This window comes from Artemia franciscana, chromosome 10 (genome assembly GCF_032884065.1).
Source record: "Artemia franciscana chromosome 10, ASM3288406v1, whole genome shotgun sequence".
NCBI lineage: Eukaryota > Metazoa > Arthropoda > Branchiopoda > Anostraca > Artemiidae > Artemia > Artemia franciscana.
The window spans coordinates 25,406,905-25,424,964 of NC_088872.1; the positions used below are offsets into that span (position 1 = coordinate 25,406,905).

General features: G+C 36.6%; 1 protein-coding gene across 6 annotated transcripts in view; it reads left to right on the forward strand.

The window, feature by feature from the left end:
- Positions 1–18,060, forward strand: part of LOC136031970 (phosphatidylcholine:ceramide cholinephosphotransferase 1-like) — a 125,143-nt gene that overhangs the window by 96,759 nt on the left and 10,324 nt on the right. For 2 of the 6 annotated variants that reach the window (XM_065711989.1, XM_065711994.1), the window contains one exon: positions 11,807–12,081. In XM_065711989.1, the coding sequence (XP_065568061.1) occupies positions 11,807–12,081 (275 nt within the window). Of the gene's footprint in view, positions 1–11,806; positions 12,144–18,060 lie in introns of those variants that run through there. The other 4 variants (XM_065711993.1, XM_065711992.1, XM_065711988.1 and 1 more) reach the window with 3 other exon arrangements.

The window sequence follows — 18,060 nt, forward strand, 5'->3', positions numbered from 1 at the left end:
CTCTCTTTGGGGTAGTTGGCGGGGGTTAATTCTGAAAAATTAGAAAAAATGAGGTATTTTTAACTTACGAACGGGTGATCGGATCTCAATGAAATTTGATTTTTAGAAGGATATGGTGTCTCAAAGCTCTTATTTTAAGTCGCGACCGGATCTGCTGACATTAGGGGGAGTTTGGGGTGGGGGAACCTAAAATCATGGAAAACGCTTAGATTGGAGGGATCGGGATGAAACTTGGTGGGAAAATAAGTAGAAGTCTTAGATACGTGATTTACATAATTGGAACGGATCCGCTCTATTGGAGGGGGGGTATTTCTGAAAAATTAGAAAAAATGACGTATTTTCAACTTACGAAGGAGTGATCGGATCTTAATGAAATTTCATATTTAGAAGGACCTCGTAACTCAGATCTCTTATTTTAAATCTCAACCGGATCCAGCGTAATTGGGGGGGGGCAGTTGTGGGGTACCGGAAATCTTTGAAAATACTTAAAGCGGTGAGATCAGGATGAAACTGGATGGGAAGAATAAAAATCTGTCTAAGATACGTGACTGACATAACCGGATCTGCTCTCTTTGGTGGAGGTGGGGGGGGGGGGTAATTTTGAAAATTGATGTATTTGTAACTTACGAAAGGGTGACCAGATCTTAATGAAATCTGATATTTAGAAGGATTTTGTGCTTTAAAGCTCTAATTTTAAATTCCGAGCAGATCCTGTGACATTGGGAGGATTGGAGGGGGAAACCGGAATTCTTGGAAAACGTGAAAATTGGGGTATTTTTATCTTACGAATAGATGATCGGATCTTAATGGAATTTTATATTTAGAATGAATTCATGTCTCAGAGCTCTTATTTCAAATCCCGACCAGATCTTTTGTCATTGGGGGGAGTTGGAGGGGGAAATCTTGGAAAACACTTTGAGTGGAGGAATCGGGATGAAGCTTGGTGGGTAGAATAAGCAAATGTCCTTGATACGTGATTGATGGAACCGTACTGGATTCGCTCTCTTTGGGGGAGTTGGGGGGAGGGGTTCAGTGATTTGGCGAGTTTGGTGCTTCCGGACGTGCTAGGACGATGAAAATTGGTAGGCGTGTCAGGGAGCTGCACAAATTGACTTGATAAAGTCGTTATCCCAGATTCTACCATCTGGGGGGCTAAAGGGAGAGGAAAAATTAGAAAAAATTAGGTATTTATAACATACGAGTGGGTGACCGGATATTAATTTATTTTGACATTTAGAAGGGCATCGTGACTCAGAGCTCTTATTTTAAATCCTGACCAGCATTAAGCCTCTTATTTTCTTTTTAAATCAATCTATTGACTCATAGAATTTTGTTAGAGCTCATACCATATGATCTCTTGGCTCTTAGCTCTTCATGCCTCGTCAAAAGTGCCATATGAGCTCTTAGCTCTTGTTTATTTATATGGAATAATTTCTGTTTGTTTTAAGCTTTAATAATACTCCTTAGTTTCGGTGGAAAACTTATTTTTTAATGTAATTTCTAATCATCAGCGATCTAGGGAAGATAAGACACCTATAAAAAATATTGCAGACAGCCTTGACATGCTACGGAAAACTTTCAATTTATAACGAAAAGTTCATTATTGATATTGTACAAAATAACGCATGTTTTTCAAGAACTTTTGTTTTTTTCTGAACAAAAAGCTGTTTTTACTCGGTTGACTTTGCCTGAAAAAGCCATAGATGAAGACAGGACTTTATAAATCGCCTACTGACTAGCAGAAACCAGAAGTCTACTGTAACAAAAGAGAGCTGTTTAAGCGCTCCTTTAAAAGCTTATTTTATATGTAACCACTTTTTTATAAATTTGACTTGATAGCATATTCCCATAAAGTGCAATTTCGGTTGTTTCCACCATTTTTTTTTTTTTTTCAAACGAAAAAAGTGCCTTTTCCACTGAAATGACCAGGAAAAGGTGTTTTTCAAAATCTAGGCAAAAGCAAAAAACTAAGAGGGCAAGGCTGTCCCTTCTCCTCAATTACCGTCGTTAGAACTAGCACACAGGCTTCATAGCAGAGTGAAGTTTGAAGGATCGGTTGAAAACAGTTGATCATTCGAGCTTAATTTTAAATAGATTTTTAGATTGATTTTTAGTTTTAGTTAATTTGTTTTCGCAATAATCTTTTACTTTTAGCATGAGTAGGCGATTTCTAAAATTTACTAAGAGGGCTTTGAGGGGGTCTATAAGTGAGGGGCTCTTATAAACCTCCAGTTAAGACTTTGGACCATAATTATTGCAATGGTACCATTTTATGCGTCTAAACTCTTCCACTGAAGAAATGGCACAAAAAAGTGCTGTTTTTGTGCTATTTGGCACTTATGGATGGTAAAACCGAAAGGCACGCAGATATGAGTAATAGCTTTAAAACACGCCTTCACGGGATAAGCGTTAAAAAATAAGCGCATCGCATTTGCAAAAATAGTAGATTATCTGAAAAGTAATCAAACAGTTCGTGGTAACGAACTGTAGTAAGGAGCGACCCGGCTCAATAGTAAACGAAACTCTAAAAAACGGAATTTCGATGCTAAAAGATATATCAAAAGAATCGAATTTTTATGCTGACTTTAAATATATAAGTTTCATCAAATTTAGTCTTTGTCATCAAAGTTACGAGCCTGAGAAAATTTGCCTTATTTTGGGAAATAGGGGGTAACACCCCCTAAAAGTCATAGGATCTTAACGAAAATCGCACCATCGCATTCAGCGTATCAGAGAACTCTATAGCAAAAATTTCAAGGTCCAATCTACAAAAATGTGGAATTTCGTATTTTTTGCCAGAAGACAAATCACGGGTGCGTGTTTATTTGTTGTTTTTTTTTTGCTTTTTTGTTTGTTTTTTTTTGTTTTTTTCAGGGGTCATCGTATCGACCAAGTGGTCCTAGAGTGTTGCAAGAGGGCTCATTCTAACGGAAATGAAAAGTTCTAGTGCCCTTTTTAAGTGACCAACAAAATTGGAGGGCACCTAGGCCCCCTCCCACGCTCATTTTTTCCCAAAGTCAACGGATCAAAATTTTGAGATAGCCATTTTGTTCCGCATAGTCGAAAACCGTAATAACTATGTCTTTGGGGATGACTTACCCCCCACAGTCCCTGGGGGAGGGGCTGCAAGTTACAAACTTTGGCCAATGTTTACATACAGTAATGGTTACTGGGAAGTGTACCGACGTTATCAGGGGGATTTTTTTGGTTTCGGTGTGGGGTTCAGGGGAGGGGTCTATATGGGAGGATCTTTCCTTGGAGGAATATTTCATGGGGGAAGAGAAATTCAATGAAAAGGGCGCAGGACTTTCTAGCATTACTATAAAAAAAAACACAATGAAAATATAAATATGAAAAAGTTTTTTCAATTGAAAGTAACGAGAAGCATTAAAAATTAAAACGAACAGAGATTATTACGCATATGAGGGGTTCTAAAATACTTTAGCATAAAGAGCGAGGTATTTAGGAGGAGATAAATACTTCGCTCTCTATGCCAAAATTTTTTTAAGTAATTTCAACTATTTATTCTACGGCCTTTCTGATTCAGGGGTCATTCTTAAAGAATTAGGACAAAACAAGATTTAGTGTGAAGAGCGAGGTATTAACGAGGGGACCAACCCCCTCATATATATAATCAAAAATATAAGAATATAAAAGTTTGTTACGTAAGTTAATTCTTAAGTTACGTATTTTTTTTTTACTAATAAAAACGTTCGTTAAAAATTAAAAGATCTAGTTGCCTTTTTAAGTAACCGAAAAATTGGAGGGCAACTAGGCCTCCTTCCCCACCCCTTATTTCTCAAAATCGTCTGATCAAAACTAAGAGAAAGCCATTTAGCCAAAAAAGAATTAATATGCAAATCTCATTTTAATAATTTTTGTACGGAGAGCCAAAATCAGACATGTATTAATTCAAAAACTTTCAGAAATTAAGTAAAAAAACAAGTTTTTTGAAATGAAAGTAAGGAGCGACATTAAAACTTAAAACGAACAGAAATTACTCCGTATATGAAAGGGGTTTTTCCTCCTCGACGCCCCGGTTCTTGCGCTAAAGTTTGATTCTTTCTCGCAACTCAACTTTTTAAAACAATAAAAAACTTTAGCGTAAGGAGCGGGGCGTCGAGGAGGAAAAACCCCTTTCATATACGGAGTAATTCCTGTTCGTTTTAAGTTTTAATGTCGCTCCTTACTTTCATTTCAAAAACTTGTTTTTTATTTAATCATACAAAGGGGCAAGCCGTGATTGAAAAAAAAATCCAAGCAGGAATCGAACGCACGATAATCTAATTCGAAGTCCAGCGCTGTACTAGCAGAACCACGCCTCTAATAATCTAATTTAATATATGTGTGTTTGTAGAACTTTGATTGGGTAGTTTTTTAAGGGGACCTGGAGGAGGAACATACGGGAGGTGCTCTTGCAAACCTTTAGTTAAGGGTTTTGAACCTTAATTATTATAATGATACCGTTTTATGCTTCCAAGCTTTTCCACTAAGAAGTGGCACCAAAGTGTTGTTTTCAGTGCTATATATCACTTACGAATGATAGAATTGATAAAAAGCACGTAGATCTGAGCAAAAGTTTCTAAATGAGCCATTAAACATCGCTCAAAAAGTTCTGGTAGCCCACTAACCCAGCTTTTCCACTTGAGACATGGCACCAAAAGTGCCGTTTTTAGTGTCATTTGAAACTTGCAGATGGTGGAATTTATAGGAAGAACGAAGATATGTGCTATATTTTTTATATGAACTATCAAAAATCTGTCTAAGATGTTCTGGTAGCCCACTAGCCCCACCCCTTGAGAAATGGTATAAAAAGTGCCATTTTTCGTGCCATATGGTACTTGAAGATGACGGAATTCATGTAAGCCTCTAAGCATCTCTGTATGATCTTCCAGTAGCCCGCTAGGCCTGGGAAAAAAGAAGAAGAAGATCGTTTTACGTTTTTAAGCTTTTAGTTACTATGGGCGGTGGTTCGCTCTTTACTAGGTTATAGCTACTACTTCAACCATGACAAAGAGTTCGTTGCAAATTCTCACAAGAGGCAAGCTAACATTGAAATCTGTGAAATCTAATAGATGGTAGAATTCGTAAAAATCCAGTAAATATAAGCAATAACTTAATTGAGCCATTAAACATCTATCTACGATGGTGTGGTAGCCTGCTAATGTTGCAGTAGCTTACTGGTGAGCAGGCGATCTATGAAACTTGCAAAGGGGGCTGGGAGGCGGTGTGTACGGGAGTGGTTCTTGTAAACCTCCAGTTAAGGTTTCTGGAACATAACTATTACATTAGTACCTCTTTAGTATTTTAGAGCTTTTACACTCAAGAAGTGGCACCAAAAGTGTTGTTTTCAGTGCTGTTTCTCGCTTACGAATGGTAGAATTGATAAAAAGTACGCAGATATGAGTAATAGCTTTCAAATAAGCCATTAAGCATAACTCCTAAAAGTTCTGCTAGCCCAATATCCCCAGCTTTTCCACGTGAGATATGGTACCAAAAATGCCATTTTTAGTGCCATTTGGAACTTGCAGATTGTGGAATTTATAAGAAGAACGTAGATATGAGCAATATATTTTATATTAGCCTATGTAGACAGATAAAAAATCTGTCGCTAGGCCCGCTTGGACCTTGGGAAAGGGAAGGGGAAATAAATGGGAAATATGGCATTTATAGCTGATTCAGGAATGTCAACTGTTATTTCAATGAATTTTATTTGCAAAACTTTGTTGCGAAGCAAAATTATATGAAATTCAAGAAATAGTCTGAAACCCCTCAAAAAGGGCCTCAAAATGAAGTGTGCTATTAAGATCGTCATGGTCTCCAGGATAATTATAATCCCCCACTTTGAAAAACAAGGAAAATCTCTCTTTTACAAAGCACTGCTGTGTCTCCCCTGGCATGATTCCCTGGCATGATTTGAAAAACGGTCAAAATTAAATGAAAACAACAAGTTTTTCAAGTGAAAGTAAGGAGCTCCATTAAGAATTAAACAAACAGAAATTATTGCATGTATAAGAAGGATGCCATTTCCTCAACTCTCACTCTTTACGCTAAAGTTCGACTTTTTGTCACAAATCTTTAGGAAATCGGCTTTTTTGCCGCTTGTGATGCACACATAGAGAGCTATTTAATAGTTTGTTCATAAGCTAACTTTTATATCTACGTGATTTTTTATAAATTAATAAAGTACATAAAGTACATTATGGCACACAAACATGGGGCTTTGGGTGTCATTTCTGGAGTGGAAGGCTAGGAAGTATGAAAAGGGTACCATCGTAGTCTCTATGGTTGTAAAACTTAAACACGAGGCTTAAAATTCCCCTCTTGTATACTCCTTCTCCCAGTCTCTTTTATAAGTTTCACAAATCGTCTACTGATCGACAGACCGTACTGATCTGACAGAACTAGCAGAATACTGAAACATCGTAGAGTGATGTTAGTCGCTCAATCCAAAGCTCTTGATCATATTAACGTCCTTTTTGGAGATTTTTATACGAAAAGAGCATAAAAAAGGTGCATCAAATGCTGGGACGTAGTTCGCTATAGGGTAGGGGGCTACTACCCATAGCCCCAGTTTACCCCCACCCCCTCTGTTGAAGTTCATTTTCTTCAAAACAAATTTAATACTGAGATAGGTCTACACAATTCAAGCATCCAGAGAAACAGATCGTACTATATGGCTCATTTTTTAATCATCGCTTGGTCATTTTCACTTGACTTGGGAAAATAGGCTCCTACAAGCCTCCCCTCCAGGATTTTGACAAAATTACTTCCCTGATCGAAGATACTGCTGATAGAGTATAAACGCGGTACAGATCCTTCGGTAGTTAGGGCTATATTGACATGTATAGAAAGCTGAATGCTAGAGTAAAGGTCCCTGTTTTACCTGGTGTTGTAGATCTTGACCCTGCCAATACCCATTAAAAAAGGTAATAGATAGCCTCTCCGCCCCTGTTCAATAACAGTATAATCGAGCCCCAGCAAAAAGCCCTTACGACATGTACTTTTAAAGGAATAGACGTTTCATTAGTAAATCACGCAGATGATGTATTGAATGTAAGTAGAACACAAGCAGGGGTTGAAGAAAACTTTGGTAAATTGTCTGATGAATATAATCGTGTTGGTCTCAATTTTAATCATAGTAAGAGTGAGATTCTAGTTTTTAATCGCCGTTGCCAAGATCCCGTTGCTGTATCTCTTGGTGTGCACGTCATACAAGACCAAGAACGTCTTACGTACCTTGGAGTCCCAATTGGAAATAATCTCCAATCGACACGAGTTTCTTGCTTAAAGATTTTTTGCGAATAAAACTAGGAAGGCGTATGGCCTGTTGTTAGAGCTGAAGTTCAAGTTTAACCGTCGCATTTTTGCTACTTTATATAATGTTTTTGTAATTCATCATTTGCCTTCACTTGCCCCATTTTGGTCTCTTTTCTCGCAGACAGATGTCAGCGACATGATGAAGTGTTTTTTACAAATATGCAAAATGTCTGCTTAGATTGCCTCTATGGACCAGTAATGCAACTCTGCCACCACGTTACGGAGTAGCTAGTCCAGTGCATACAATAGAAAAGCGAAATGCGCGTTATATAACACGCCTGGGCAGTAATAGCACTTTGCTAAGTGCTTTCCGATAGTTTTTTCATGTTATAAATGCTGAGTTTGATTTGTTTTTAGAAGTTTGTTTTTTTTTTCTTTCTTTTTTTCTCGTATTACTCCGTCAGTTTTGTATTTTTTACAATATGATGGGAAATAAACATATGCATACATACATTGCCCCAATAGGGGTAAGGTAAAAAAGAAGGAGAAGAAAAAAGGAGACACTAGTGATGCTTATACAAAAAAAAATTATTTAACTTGTTGTTCAAAGTAAGGGGCGTAAATTGTATGTAAATGTGATTATATAAGGTGATATCATTTTCAATTATCGGCTGTCCTGAAATTTTAAATCCAAGGAGCAAAAATGAAGGAAGTATACTTTCCCGTGAGAAATTTAAAATTACAGTTGAATAATTGTTGTAATAATAACACGAATATTTACTGTTATACCCCTTGGACTCTTTATCTGACAAAATTGCGGGTTTTAAAGGGAAAGTTTAATAGATATCCCAAGCAAAACCTTCATTTAGTGCCTTTTCCTCAACAAAAATTCATATTGACTTTTATAGTTTCTTTGGCTAAGTTAGACAAAGTATTTTGTAAGATAAGTTTTTCTGATGAAAGTGAAGAGCAAAGTTGAAACTTAAAACGAACAAAGATTACTACTTCAGGCTTATACAAATGCAAAATAAATCTGAAAACCCGCGGTTTATAGAAAGCACCAAACCGTCGTGACAAAATAAGGCCCGGAAAAGAAGAACCTTTAATTAGCCTGCAGAAAATAAACTACCAATGTTCAAGCTCTCAATAGTATTTTACCGGCCATGAAATCAATAAATTTTCCATACGGTTTTAATTGTCTAAAAGCTCAAGCAAGCTTAGTTTTCAGTGAAGCGCTAATTTTCTAGAATTCTATAAATATAGGGAAATAACACGAGGCATTTTATTTGAAAGAGTTTTTTACATGTATGTTCCAAAACTTTTGAAGGGGCAATTTTTTATTGTTTCTAGTTTTTTAAGCTGTTTTTTTTTAAATCAATGTTCAATGGAGGAAATCACTTGGAGCGAAATTTGTAAATAACTAAAAGTAATATGACCTTCCGGATAAATGCCTTTGGGTATAGTTTTTGGTATATCAAGAGCGCTCCATTATTTTTATTAGTTAAGCTTTTCAGTTTCTAGGAGTTGTAAAAAAGTCCTATCATGGGAAATCAAGTTCTAAATAAATAAATACAACCTTTCGACTATGTGCCCTGCACGTATTTGTTTTCTGTTTTATTTATGTGACTGAATTATTAGTGTTTTATTAGTTTATTAGTACTTTTCAACCGCTTTCGGTATAGGACCAAACTCATTTTGTATGCAACATTCCTTTAAAGAAAAGCGATAGTTTGTTTGTTCTGTCCCTATGGAGATAAGACGGAAAGGTAATTAATTTATTTTTCCGAGTATAATCCAACAAATTAAGACATATCAACCATTCAATTGTTATAAACTTAAATCGGAATGTTGACAAATTATTTTGAGAGAGGGGGGTGTGGGCCCATGGGTTATTGGCTCCTGAAATATTTTTCTCCTTCTAATTCTTTCCTTTGTTTTGACATATTTCAGCCGTTTGTTGTCTATTTGATGAATTTGGTCCATCTTCTGTCCAAATAGGAAATCGTGTATGTGTACCTGTTGTAACTCGTATTTTCTAAGCACTTTTTCTGTTAAAAGACACTTATAGATTAAAATGCTATAATTTTGCTATGCACTTAGGGTTACGGTATCCTACGAATAGTATTGTTAAAAAGCAATTTGGCAAAAATATTTTTTGTATGGAATTCCAAAATGTTTACTTGTTTTGTCACGAACTAATCAGTAGCTCCCAATACTTACTTACATAGATGGTCGATTCGAATACAACTTGAGATGCGTGTGATAAGGAAACCAATTATATAAAGCTAATTTACTTTAAGGTTTCGGTTTCCCTAGTTATCAAGTCTTTGTTTAGTGATTTGATGAAGGAAATACGGTCTTGATTTCTCATGCCCTCCCTCATTTTGTCGGAAGTTTTAAGAACTAGTTGTTTAGCGTTTGAAGTCAGTGTATTGATTGTTTTCCAAATACTCTCCGGGAAAAAAAACCTGTCTGTCTTTCGCAAATGAAATAGAGGTGCAACTCTATGTAAAATTGATTTGGAAAGAAAGGATAGTTCGAAATTTGTGAAATCATTTCGTGCTATAAGCAAGTCAAATTGAATGAGCTGTTTGAGAATTAATTTGTGAAACATTTGAGGAAACAGAAAAGGGAGAAAAAAAGATAGTTGCAAAACTGTTTCTACGTTTGGGGTTTGAGTCAAATTTTAATGTTAATTAGATTGAGTTAATTTCATTAACTTAAGGAGATGGATATTTTGCTAACTTTTGAACAACATAGATCAACAGAAGCCTAGTAGGAGCTAAGCTTAGTTTATTCATCATATCCTTTAATCTAGGCTATCTCTCAAGATAACTGTAGGAACTCAGCAAAAGAATGTGCAAACTTTAAGAAATATTAGCAGTTACAAATTTTCAATCAATGTTGATAGCGTTACAAAAAAGTTTCCGATAAAAAATTTCGGATTAGATTCTTAAGCTTAAGGTTGTCCTGTAGTGGTGGAGTGGGATTGATCTTTGCTTGATAATACGGGAACTGGAGTTCAATCTTAGCTGATGCAACCCATCGCAGAGCCTGGAATTTGGTTGTGGTGATGTGATTCTGCGAAAGAATCTCCATAATAATCCGAACAGGAAGAAGAAGAAGAATCTTTACCTGTGGTAGCACAGGGGGATTGATTTCTGCTTGATGAAACGGGACCTGGAGTTCGATCTCAACTGTTGCGGGCCTAGAATTACATGAAGGCTGTGCATAGCGTCTACAAATAATATAATCAAACAACAAGAATAAGTAGACGAAGACGTACAAAGTTAATCTTAGTAGACCATTAGACTCGCGATATTACTTTCTAGTGATGCAACGAAGAACAGTTTTTGGTGAGAGCGAAACTATTTCTGGAACTGGGAGATTGTGTGGTCCAACTCCTTTTCTTTTCGGATGGTTTTTTTAACCTTTAAGAAACTACGTTGTCCATTCAAAGAGACCATCAAAGAATCTGTATCGTAATATCAAGCAAAGAACTATGACTTAGCATTTTATGGACGGGGCCAAATAGAAAGTTCTTTTCTGTAACATTTTTTTTTTTTTTTACTTTCAGATTGCATTGTGTGAAGCTGAATATATTGTGAACTCAGTAATTGACTTTGTGGATTAGTATTAAAAAATAATCTTTTAATCTATTCCTTCACGCGATGCTTTTTTTAACACCGGAAAGAGCGTTTAAAAACTTCTAAAGAGTATAAATATTATGAAAAATATTAGACAGTGGTAAACACTGAGATTTCTTCGAAAGCTGGTCCCAGAGTGCATGTCTTGTGGTGATTAAATAATAGACTAATAAAAGAAGGAACTCGAGAATATTAGGTTGGGAGAATAATTTCATTTGTTAATGTCATATATCTTGATTTCTTACCGGCGAACACAAAAACAAACCAAACGCAAAATCAGCATTTCCGTGTCAGAAATTGATGGAATTAAAAAGAATAAATAAAGAAAATTCCCAACCTCCATTCCAAAGCGTGATGAAGAGTCATAAAAGAAAAAATCAATCCAGTCCAGGAAAACATTAGTGTAAAATAGAACATAAATGTTACCCTGGCCAAAGAGTTTGGGTATATGTCTAAGTTGCTATAAGTTGCTATTGAATTTTTTCAAGTAGTATTTGAATAAAAACGACATAAAAAAAACGATTATTTTCAAGCAGTTGAGAACATTATCTTATTTTTCTATCTATCTGTTTCATAACAAGGCGTCGAACTAAGGAGTAATGTTGCATGTAAATCACTTTATGTAAGTTTGATTGTCTATCCTTAGACAGTTAAAGTACATTTTTTGTGGAAAGTTAAATTGTAGAGTGGAATCATTTCATGAATATAAAGACTCGATTCTCGTCCTTTGAAAAACCACAATTGTCACGATTCCGACTCACCGTCCCATCCATAGTATACACAATTGGTTTTAATTAATTTTATTTTGTAACTGAAAAATGAGGATTCGCAAGCTCCCTTGTAGCTTTTGCAATCTTAACCAAAACATTAATTCTTTTTTTCTTTTTTTTTTCTTTCAGACTTATTCTGATTCGACGGATATTTTTTCTACTGGGTGTGCTGTATCTTTTTCGATGCCTCACAATGTATGTCACTGTACTGCCCGTTGCTTCGAAGACATATTATTGTTCTCCGAAGGTGGGTGATACCAGGCTATGGGATGTGGTATTAAGAGCAGTTAGACTTCTTATTGGAATGGGTCTCAGTGTCAATGGTCTGCATACATACTGTGGAGACTATATATACAGTGGTCACACTGTTATTCTAACAATGGCTTGCCTTATATTCCAAGAATGTATGTTCGCTTTTTTCTCTTATTTTAAGATATGAAATGAAGATGTGACTTATTGAATATTAATATATACAAAGCGGGAGTATGAGAAGTTTTCCAGATTGAACCTTTGTGAAAAGCCCTGTTTTAATTATTCTTTGCCCTTCTGAATCTGTCTTTATCAAAAATCATTTGTTTTAAGACAGCTTTCATAATCATAAAATCACAAAATAAATGGCGTAGTCCTATACAAACCTAGTCCTAAGGCATTTTATTATAGGCACTGGTAAAAAACAGCACGAATGAATTATTAAATGGATTAGCTCTGCAAGGTACTGGCACTAATTTGTTTTTCTTTCTAGTATTAACTACTGAGTTAGCAGCAGGGGGTAGAGAATGTCAGTGTTTGTGGCTAGCAAGAAGAAATTGCCCGAAAAGCATTATCAACTGAAACCTACGACCTCTAAAGATCTTTAAAGACTCAAGAGCATCTTGCAGACTTATAATCTACAAATTTTTTTCCAAGGATGATTTTAACTGCTCTTTTTTGGACTCCTTCCACATGATCGCTTAGATATTAAATATTATGAATCTGAGGCCCCCAAACGGGACATTTGTATTCTAATACGGGACGTATGTATGTTAGATATGCCGTTTTCAGCTGATTTACTGGGAAACCCAAGCGTTACATTGAAATCAAAGAATCTAGTGCACAGTTGCCTTTGTGGTCTAGCCCTTGAACATGAGCACTAAATGAGAAATCGGTGCTGAAATTAACTACCAGAACTATAGCTGACGGTACAAGTGGAAACCAGGGAGTTGGTCAAACAAGATCTCGTTCCAGCGGATTGAATCTTACGATGTTGGTTTTGCTTTCGTTGATCTGCAAACTTTTTGTACTACATTCTTCTTTGAATTCTGTTAAAATATCAGGACTGAATTGTGGTATAGCTTTGGCTGTGTCTAGTTTGAACTTAAGAAGCACAGATAGATTGACTACATATTTGAGTCGGTAATCCGTGTTGTCCATAACATAATTAATTACCGCAAGAAAAAGTAGAATGGCCAATTTGGTGTCTTGAGGGGCTCCACGTGTAGTCTCTTCCCAGTCAGAGTCGAGATCACCGGGAAAGAGGGTGTAGACTCGCCGGTACCGGGAACGTAGGAAATTCAATAACAAGCAGTAAAGTAAGCAGTAAATAACAAGCAGTAAGATTCATAGCAGCCACGAAGTGCTTAATAAAATCAAATGTTTTTCTGTAATCAATGAATAGCAGATCTATGAAAGCCTCTCCAGGTTTAAGCCATCATTGAAGCACTGATTAATGACCGAAGTTAGAGGTTTCGCAAGAAATGTAGCGTATTCACGCCAAAGTTTTACTGGTAACTCGCCAGGATAGGAGGCACAGTTATTTTGCAGTTTCCATATCTCCCTGTAAACTTCTTGCTCGGAAACTTGATTGATTTCATCGCATTCGCAGTCTTCTGTCAGAGTATTCACCTTGACTTCACTCAACGACGGATACGTGGTACAGATTTCGGTACAGAAAGAATTGGCTTCTTGTGCTGATATCAAAGTCCCGTCTGTTTTCAGCATCCGTAGCTCACTATTAACAGATTTTCCGGTCTTTTTTTTTTTTTTTTTTTTTTTTTTTTTTTTTTTTTTTTTTTGACTGCCGAATGCCACTTCCGCGTATCACTATCAAGCAGGGGGGCAATTTTCTCAATAGAATACTTCTTTTTAGTATGTGTGACACTGACACTGACAACGCGGTTCCGTAACTTTTTCGCAGTTGAAATACACCCTGAACTATGTGGTCAGAATCTAAGTTTGATCAGTTGGTTCAAGTCTTTCGTGATCCACGATTTGTCAGATTCAAAAACCGGCACTACTTTAGTCGAGAAATATTCATGGAGCTTTTTGAGCCGTAGGGAGTTGAGTGTTTCAACCTTAAGGTTTAAGTCAGTGATTGAGCATATTTCTTCGAATGAGTAATTACCAATCCACTGACCAAAGGCACATATAGAGCCCCGGGTCAGTGGACGAACTTTCATTTTGCTTCTTTTCGGTTTCGGCATGTTTTTCTTCGCTTGTAACAGGATAACATAATGATCGGCGGTTTGCAATGGGCCCAAGGAGAGGGGAGGACGGTAAAGTTCGCTGACATTGGTAAATATGAGGTCTAAGGTTCTGCCACTTTGATGGGTAAAAGGCGCAATAGTCGGTGGGATTTCGTAGTGCGTTTGACAGTTTATTTTTACAAGAGACCATATTCTAACTTTCTGTTTAGTCTTTAATTTGGTTGACAGATCTGAAACATACACTGGGATAAAATGCCACTTATTCCTTTTATCTCCACGCTAGCCTCTGCGTGTGCGTCTGTAGGTGATTTCCGGCAACGTCACAATATTGCCATCTGGTGGCCTTTTTAGAAGTCCTAATTGCCAGAGTGCCGAATGTAGATGGCGATACTACGTGTCGAAGTGAATAAAGTTCTTAAATCGTTGATTTTTCGATTATGACTGGTATGAAAGACAGTCTATTTGAAAGATGAATAATTTAAGGAATTTTCTCCGGGGGAAAATGCAATTAAAATGTGTTAAGCTTATAAAAATCCTATGTTTTGCCTAAAATATGCTCTATTGATCAGATGACCCCCCTGGAAGTAGAGAGAGAGAGAGGGGGGAGGGAGGAGAGAGAGAGATCGGTATATTTAAAAACTATTGTAGCATAGCTAAATTCAGTTTTTTTTACAAAATCATACATTTAAACAAAAATCACACACTACGACTCAGCATTGAAAATTAATGAGAAGAATGGTACAAATGAGTTGGTGTAACGATTAGTTCTTACTTTAGTTCTTACTTTAGAAGTTTATTTTGTAACCGGGTTTGAATATTGGGAGGGGCTGGTTCGGGTAGTAGTAATCGGTGGCTCCTATTAGCTAGGACGGATTATCCAAATTGCTGAATCAGGTGTTCAAACCGGACTTTAAGTGGAGATAAATTCAACTAGGTGACGGCTTGAGCAACGGGCGAACATAACACATGTAACACACATGTAACACATGTAGGCATGAAGAAGAATTTCAGTATCACACCCAAAACGCCTCATTTTGGTAAGTGTCTGAAGGCTTGCATTAGTCTTGTGGACGGTTAAATTAATATGGGCGCTGAAACTATAGTCACTAGTGAAAGTTGTTCCTAAGATTTTCATATCGTTCACAATCGGAAAAGGGACTAGAGGCATATCTATATTCCGCTTCAGAGGGTTGAAACGAATTATCTTCGACTTGGCTACGTTGATGGTAAGATCATGACTTGAGCTTTCGGTCATTAGCTGATCAAATGACTGGTCTGAAAACTGCATTGTTATGATAGGGTTTTCGACTAGGCAAGCGAGCACTATGGAAAGATCATCTACAAACTTGTAACGGTCGTCGTGATAACTAAGCAGGGAATTAATTACAGCCAGGAAAATTATTTCAGCTAATTTCGTGCCTTGTGGGGCCCCGCAAGAAGTATCTGACCATGATGATTCCGAATCATTTTCATGGAGTGCAAAGACTTTTATTTTCGGCCAGTTAAGAAGTTAAGTACAAGGCCAAGGGTCCGTCGTTTAGCACCCATTTCCTGGAGATTCATGCCTGCAGTCAGATGGCGGATTAGGTCAAAGGCCTTTCTGAAATCCACTGCGCAAATGTCGACGAAACAGCTACCTTTTTCGAAGTATCTTGTAATTTATTACGGTGCATCTGCATATACAATCCATCCACTCCAATGATTTTGCTTAGTTATGGTAGGCGCAAAGAGTCAAACATCTTTTGGAAAGAAACATCCAGTGCCAAGTTTGGGCGTAATTAGGACCGATAAATGGTTGGCAATGGAGTACTTGTCAGTGAATTTTAATTAGGTAATTGGGATTGGAATACAGAAAAAAAATATGGTTATACTTAAGTGCCACTGTGAATGTGTATGTGCTTTTGATTGGCTTAAATGCAACAAATAAGTAAATGATAATGAAACAGGGATTTGTGATTGAGGACCAATCGAAGACCATCGGCTGGGTGGGATTTCGGCACTTGGCGCTTGTAAGACATGTTTTAATCTAACATTTTATATATAAATTGAAACACGAAATTATTTCCCTTAGCTGTCCATGTTTAAGCTTATTTGAACTGTGTTGATACACGGTGCTAATTTGCAAAAAATAATCTCTTTTCTTAACTCACACATGTTCCGTGAATGCCTAATGATTGCTGCCTCTATTTATCATCTACCCTTTCACGTTTTGACGGCTAGTCTTAAATTTTTCGCTAACATTGATGCTGTTATACTTGAATGAAGCTCCTCATTTCTGAATGAACCGCTTTGCTCCAGTCTCCACTTTCTTTTACTGGTCATCGACTTCAGCTTTCGTGCCCACGGAAGGTAGATCTATTTATGCGTTAATATCTGTGTATCCACGACTAGGGGAAAAATCGTAGTGGGGAGTCATTTTAGATGCAAGTTAAAAGGCTTAGAGAAAATTTGTGTTTTTTTATGGGCACTTGCTCATTTTTGAAAGATATTGTGAGAAATAGGGTAGGGCTAAAAGAGAAAAATTCTTTCCAGGTGTTAAATTTAACTAAGTGTATTCTTAAACTATGTGGAATCACAATTTGTAAGTTTTGACCTAAGCCACGGACAATACAACCTCTCGTGGAAACTCCATAGTCATAACTCTTTAGACCCTTCAACGAATTCGTAATAGTAAAGTAGGTACAAAGCAGTGGCCAGGCATGTCGACCCTGGGATCCATGCAAAGTGGCCCTATCGTATTCATATAACTCGACCATTTTTATTGTTTTCAACAACTAGCTCCCCTCCTCCCGAACAAGTTTAATATTCATGTCTGGTATTAGTACTAGACTCATTCAAGGCTGTAGGCTATAAAGTAGTATAATTTTATTCCCCTTCCTGCCTTTGGAATGCCGCTGGAAATTTATTTGCCCTTAAAATATGTCTCATATATTATGGTTACGCCTTACACTGAGAACATTGAGTCGATTTATTTAATCAGTTCTCGGCATCTCGTCTGCTTCCCAAGATTCTGTTTGTTCTTTCTTATCTTTTCACTTGTCAAAATAACTAGAAAATGAGTGGCACCAAATTCATCTTCCTCAGTTTTCCACAGCTTAAAAACCATCCTTGTTCAAACAACTGGCTATAAGACGCTGTAAAACAAAACCATTTTGTTTCATTTTCATTTTATTTGCTACTGTAAATTTTATATCTTTCCTGTCAAAAAACATGTCCTGTTGCTTAATGTCTTTTGGATTACCATAGCTAAATCATTCCAAGTTATAATCTAATATTCTCCATTGCATATAAACTAAAACCATAACTACAGGTGGATTCTTTCCTTTTTTTTCTTTTTTTTTTTCTTTTTTTGCATTCAAAGTGCAAAGTGTGCTATCACTTCGCAATCACACATTTTGCTTCGAATTTCTCAGTTCTAGAACTAGAATCAGGAGAGAACCTAGGAGAGCTAACGAAAACAATTATATATGGCAATGCGAATATAAGAAAACTTGCAAAAGGTTGTGGATTTCTGAACACCTCAATAATTCTTGTAAGTTATTGTAATTAAATAAAAGAAGAAAAGGGAAAAAATCGGTAAACTGTCAAAACCTTACTATTTTTAAGTTTTAATATTAAGTCTGATAGATTAGATTGGTCTTTTGGAATAGCTGCGAGAAAAATCTCATTTACTTTGATAGTTTTCAACCTTCTTTTTTTGCCCATACCTACGCCTAATAGTATATGAAAATATAGTGGTGCACCCATCTGAATATATTGGAGAAGTATTCGATAATCGTTGCCAAACAAGAATAAAGCAAGTTCGGCAAGGCAGGTAGCCGTAGACTACTATTCTGCCGCTGCACAGACTAGTCATAGTCTCGGAGAATTAAACCTAAATTAAAAAAAAAATAAACTTGAGACGAACTTCCTCTGCTGTAG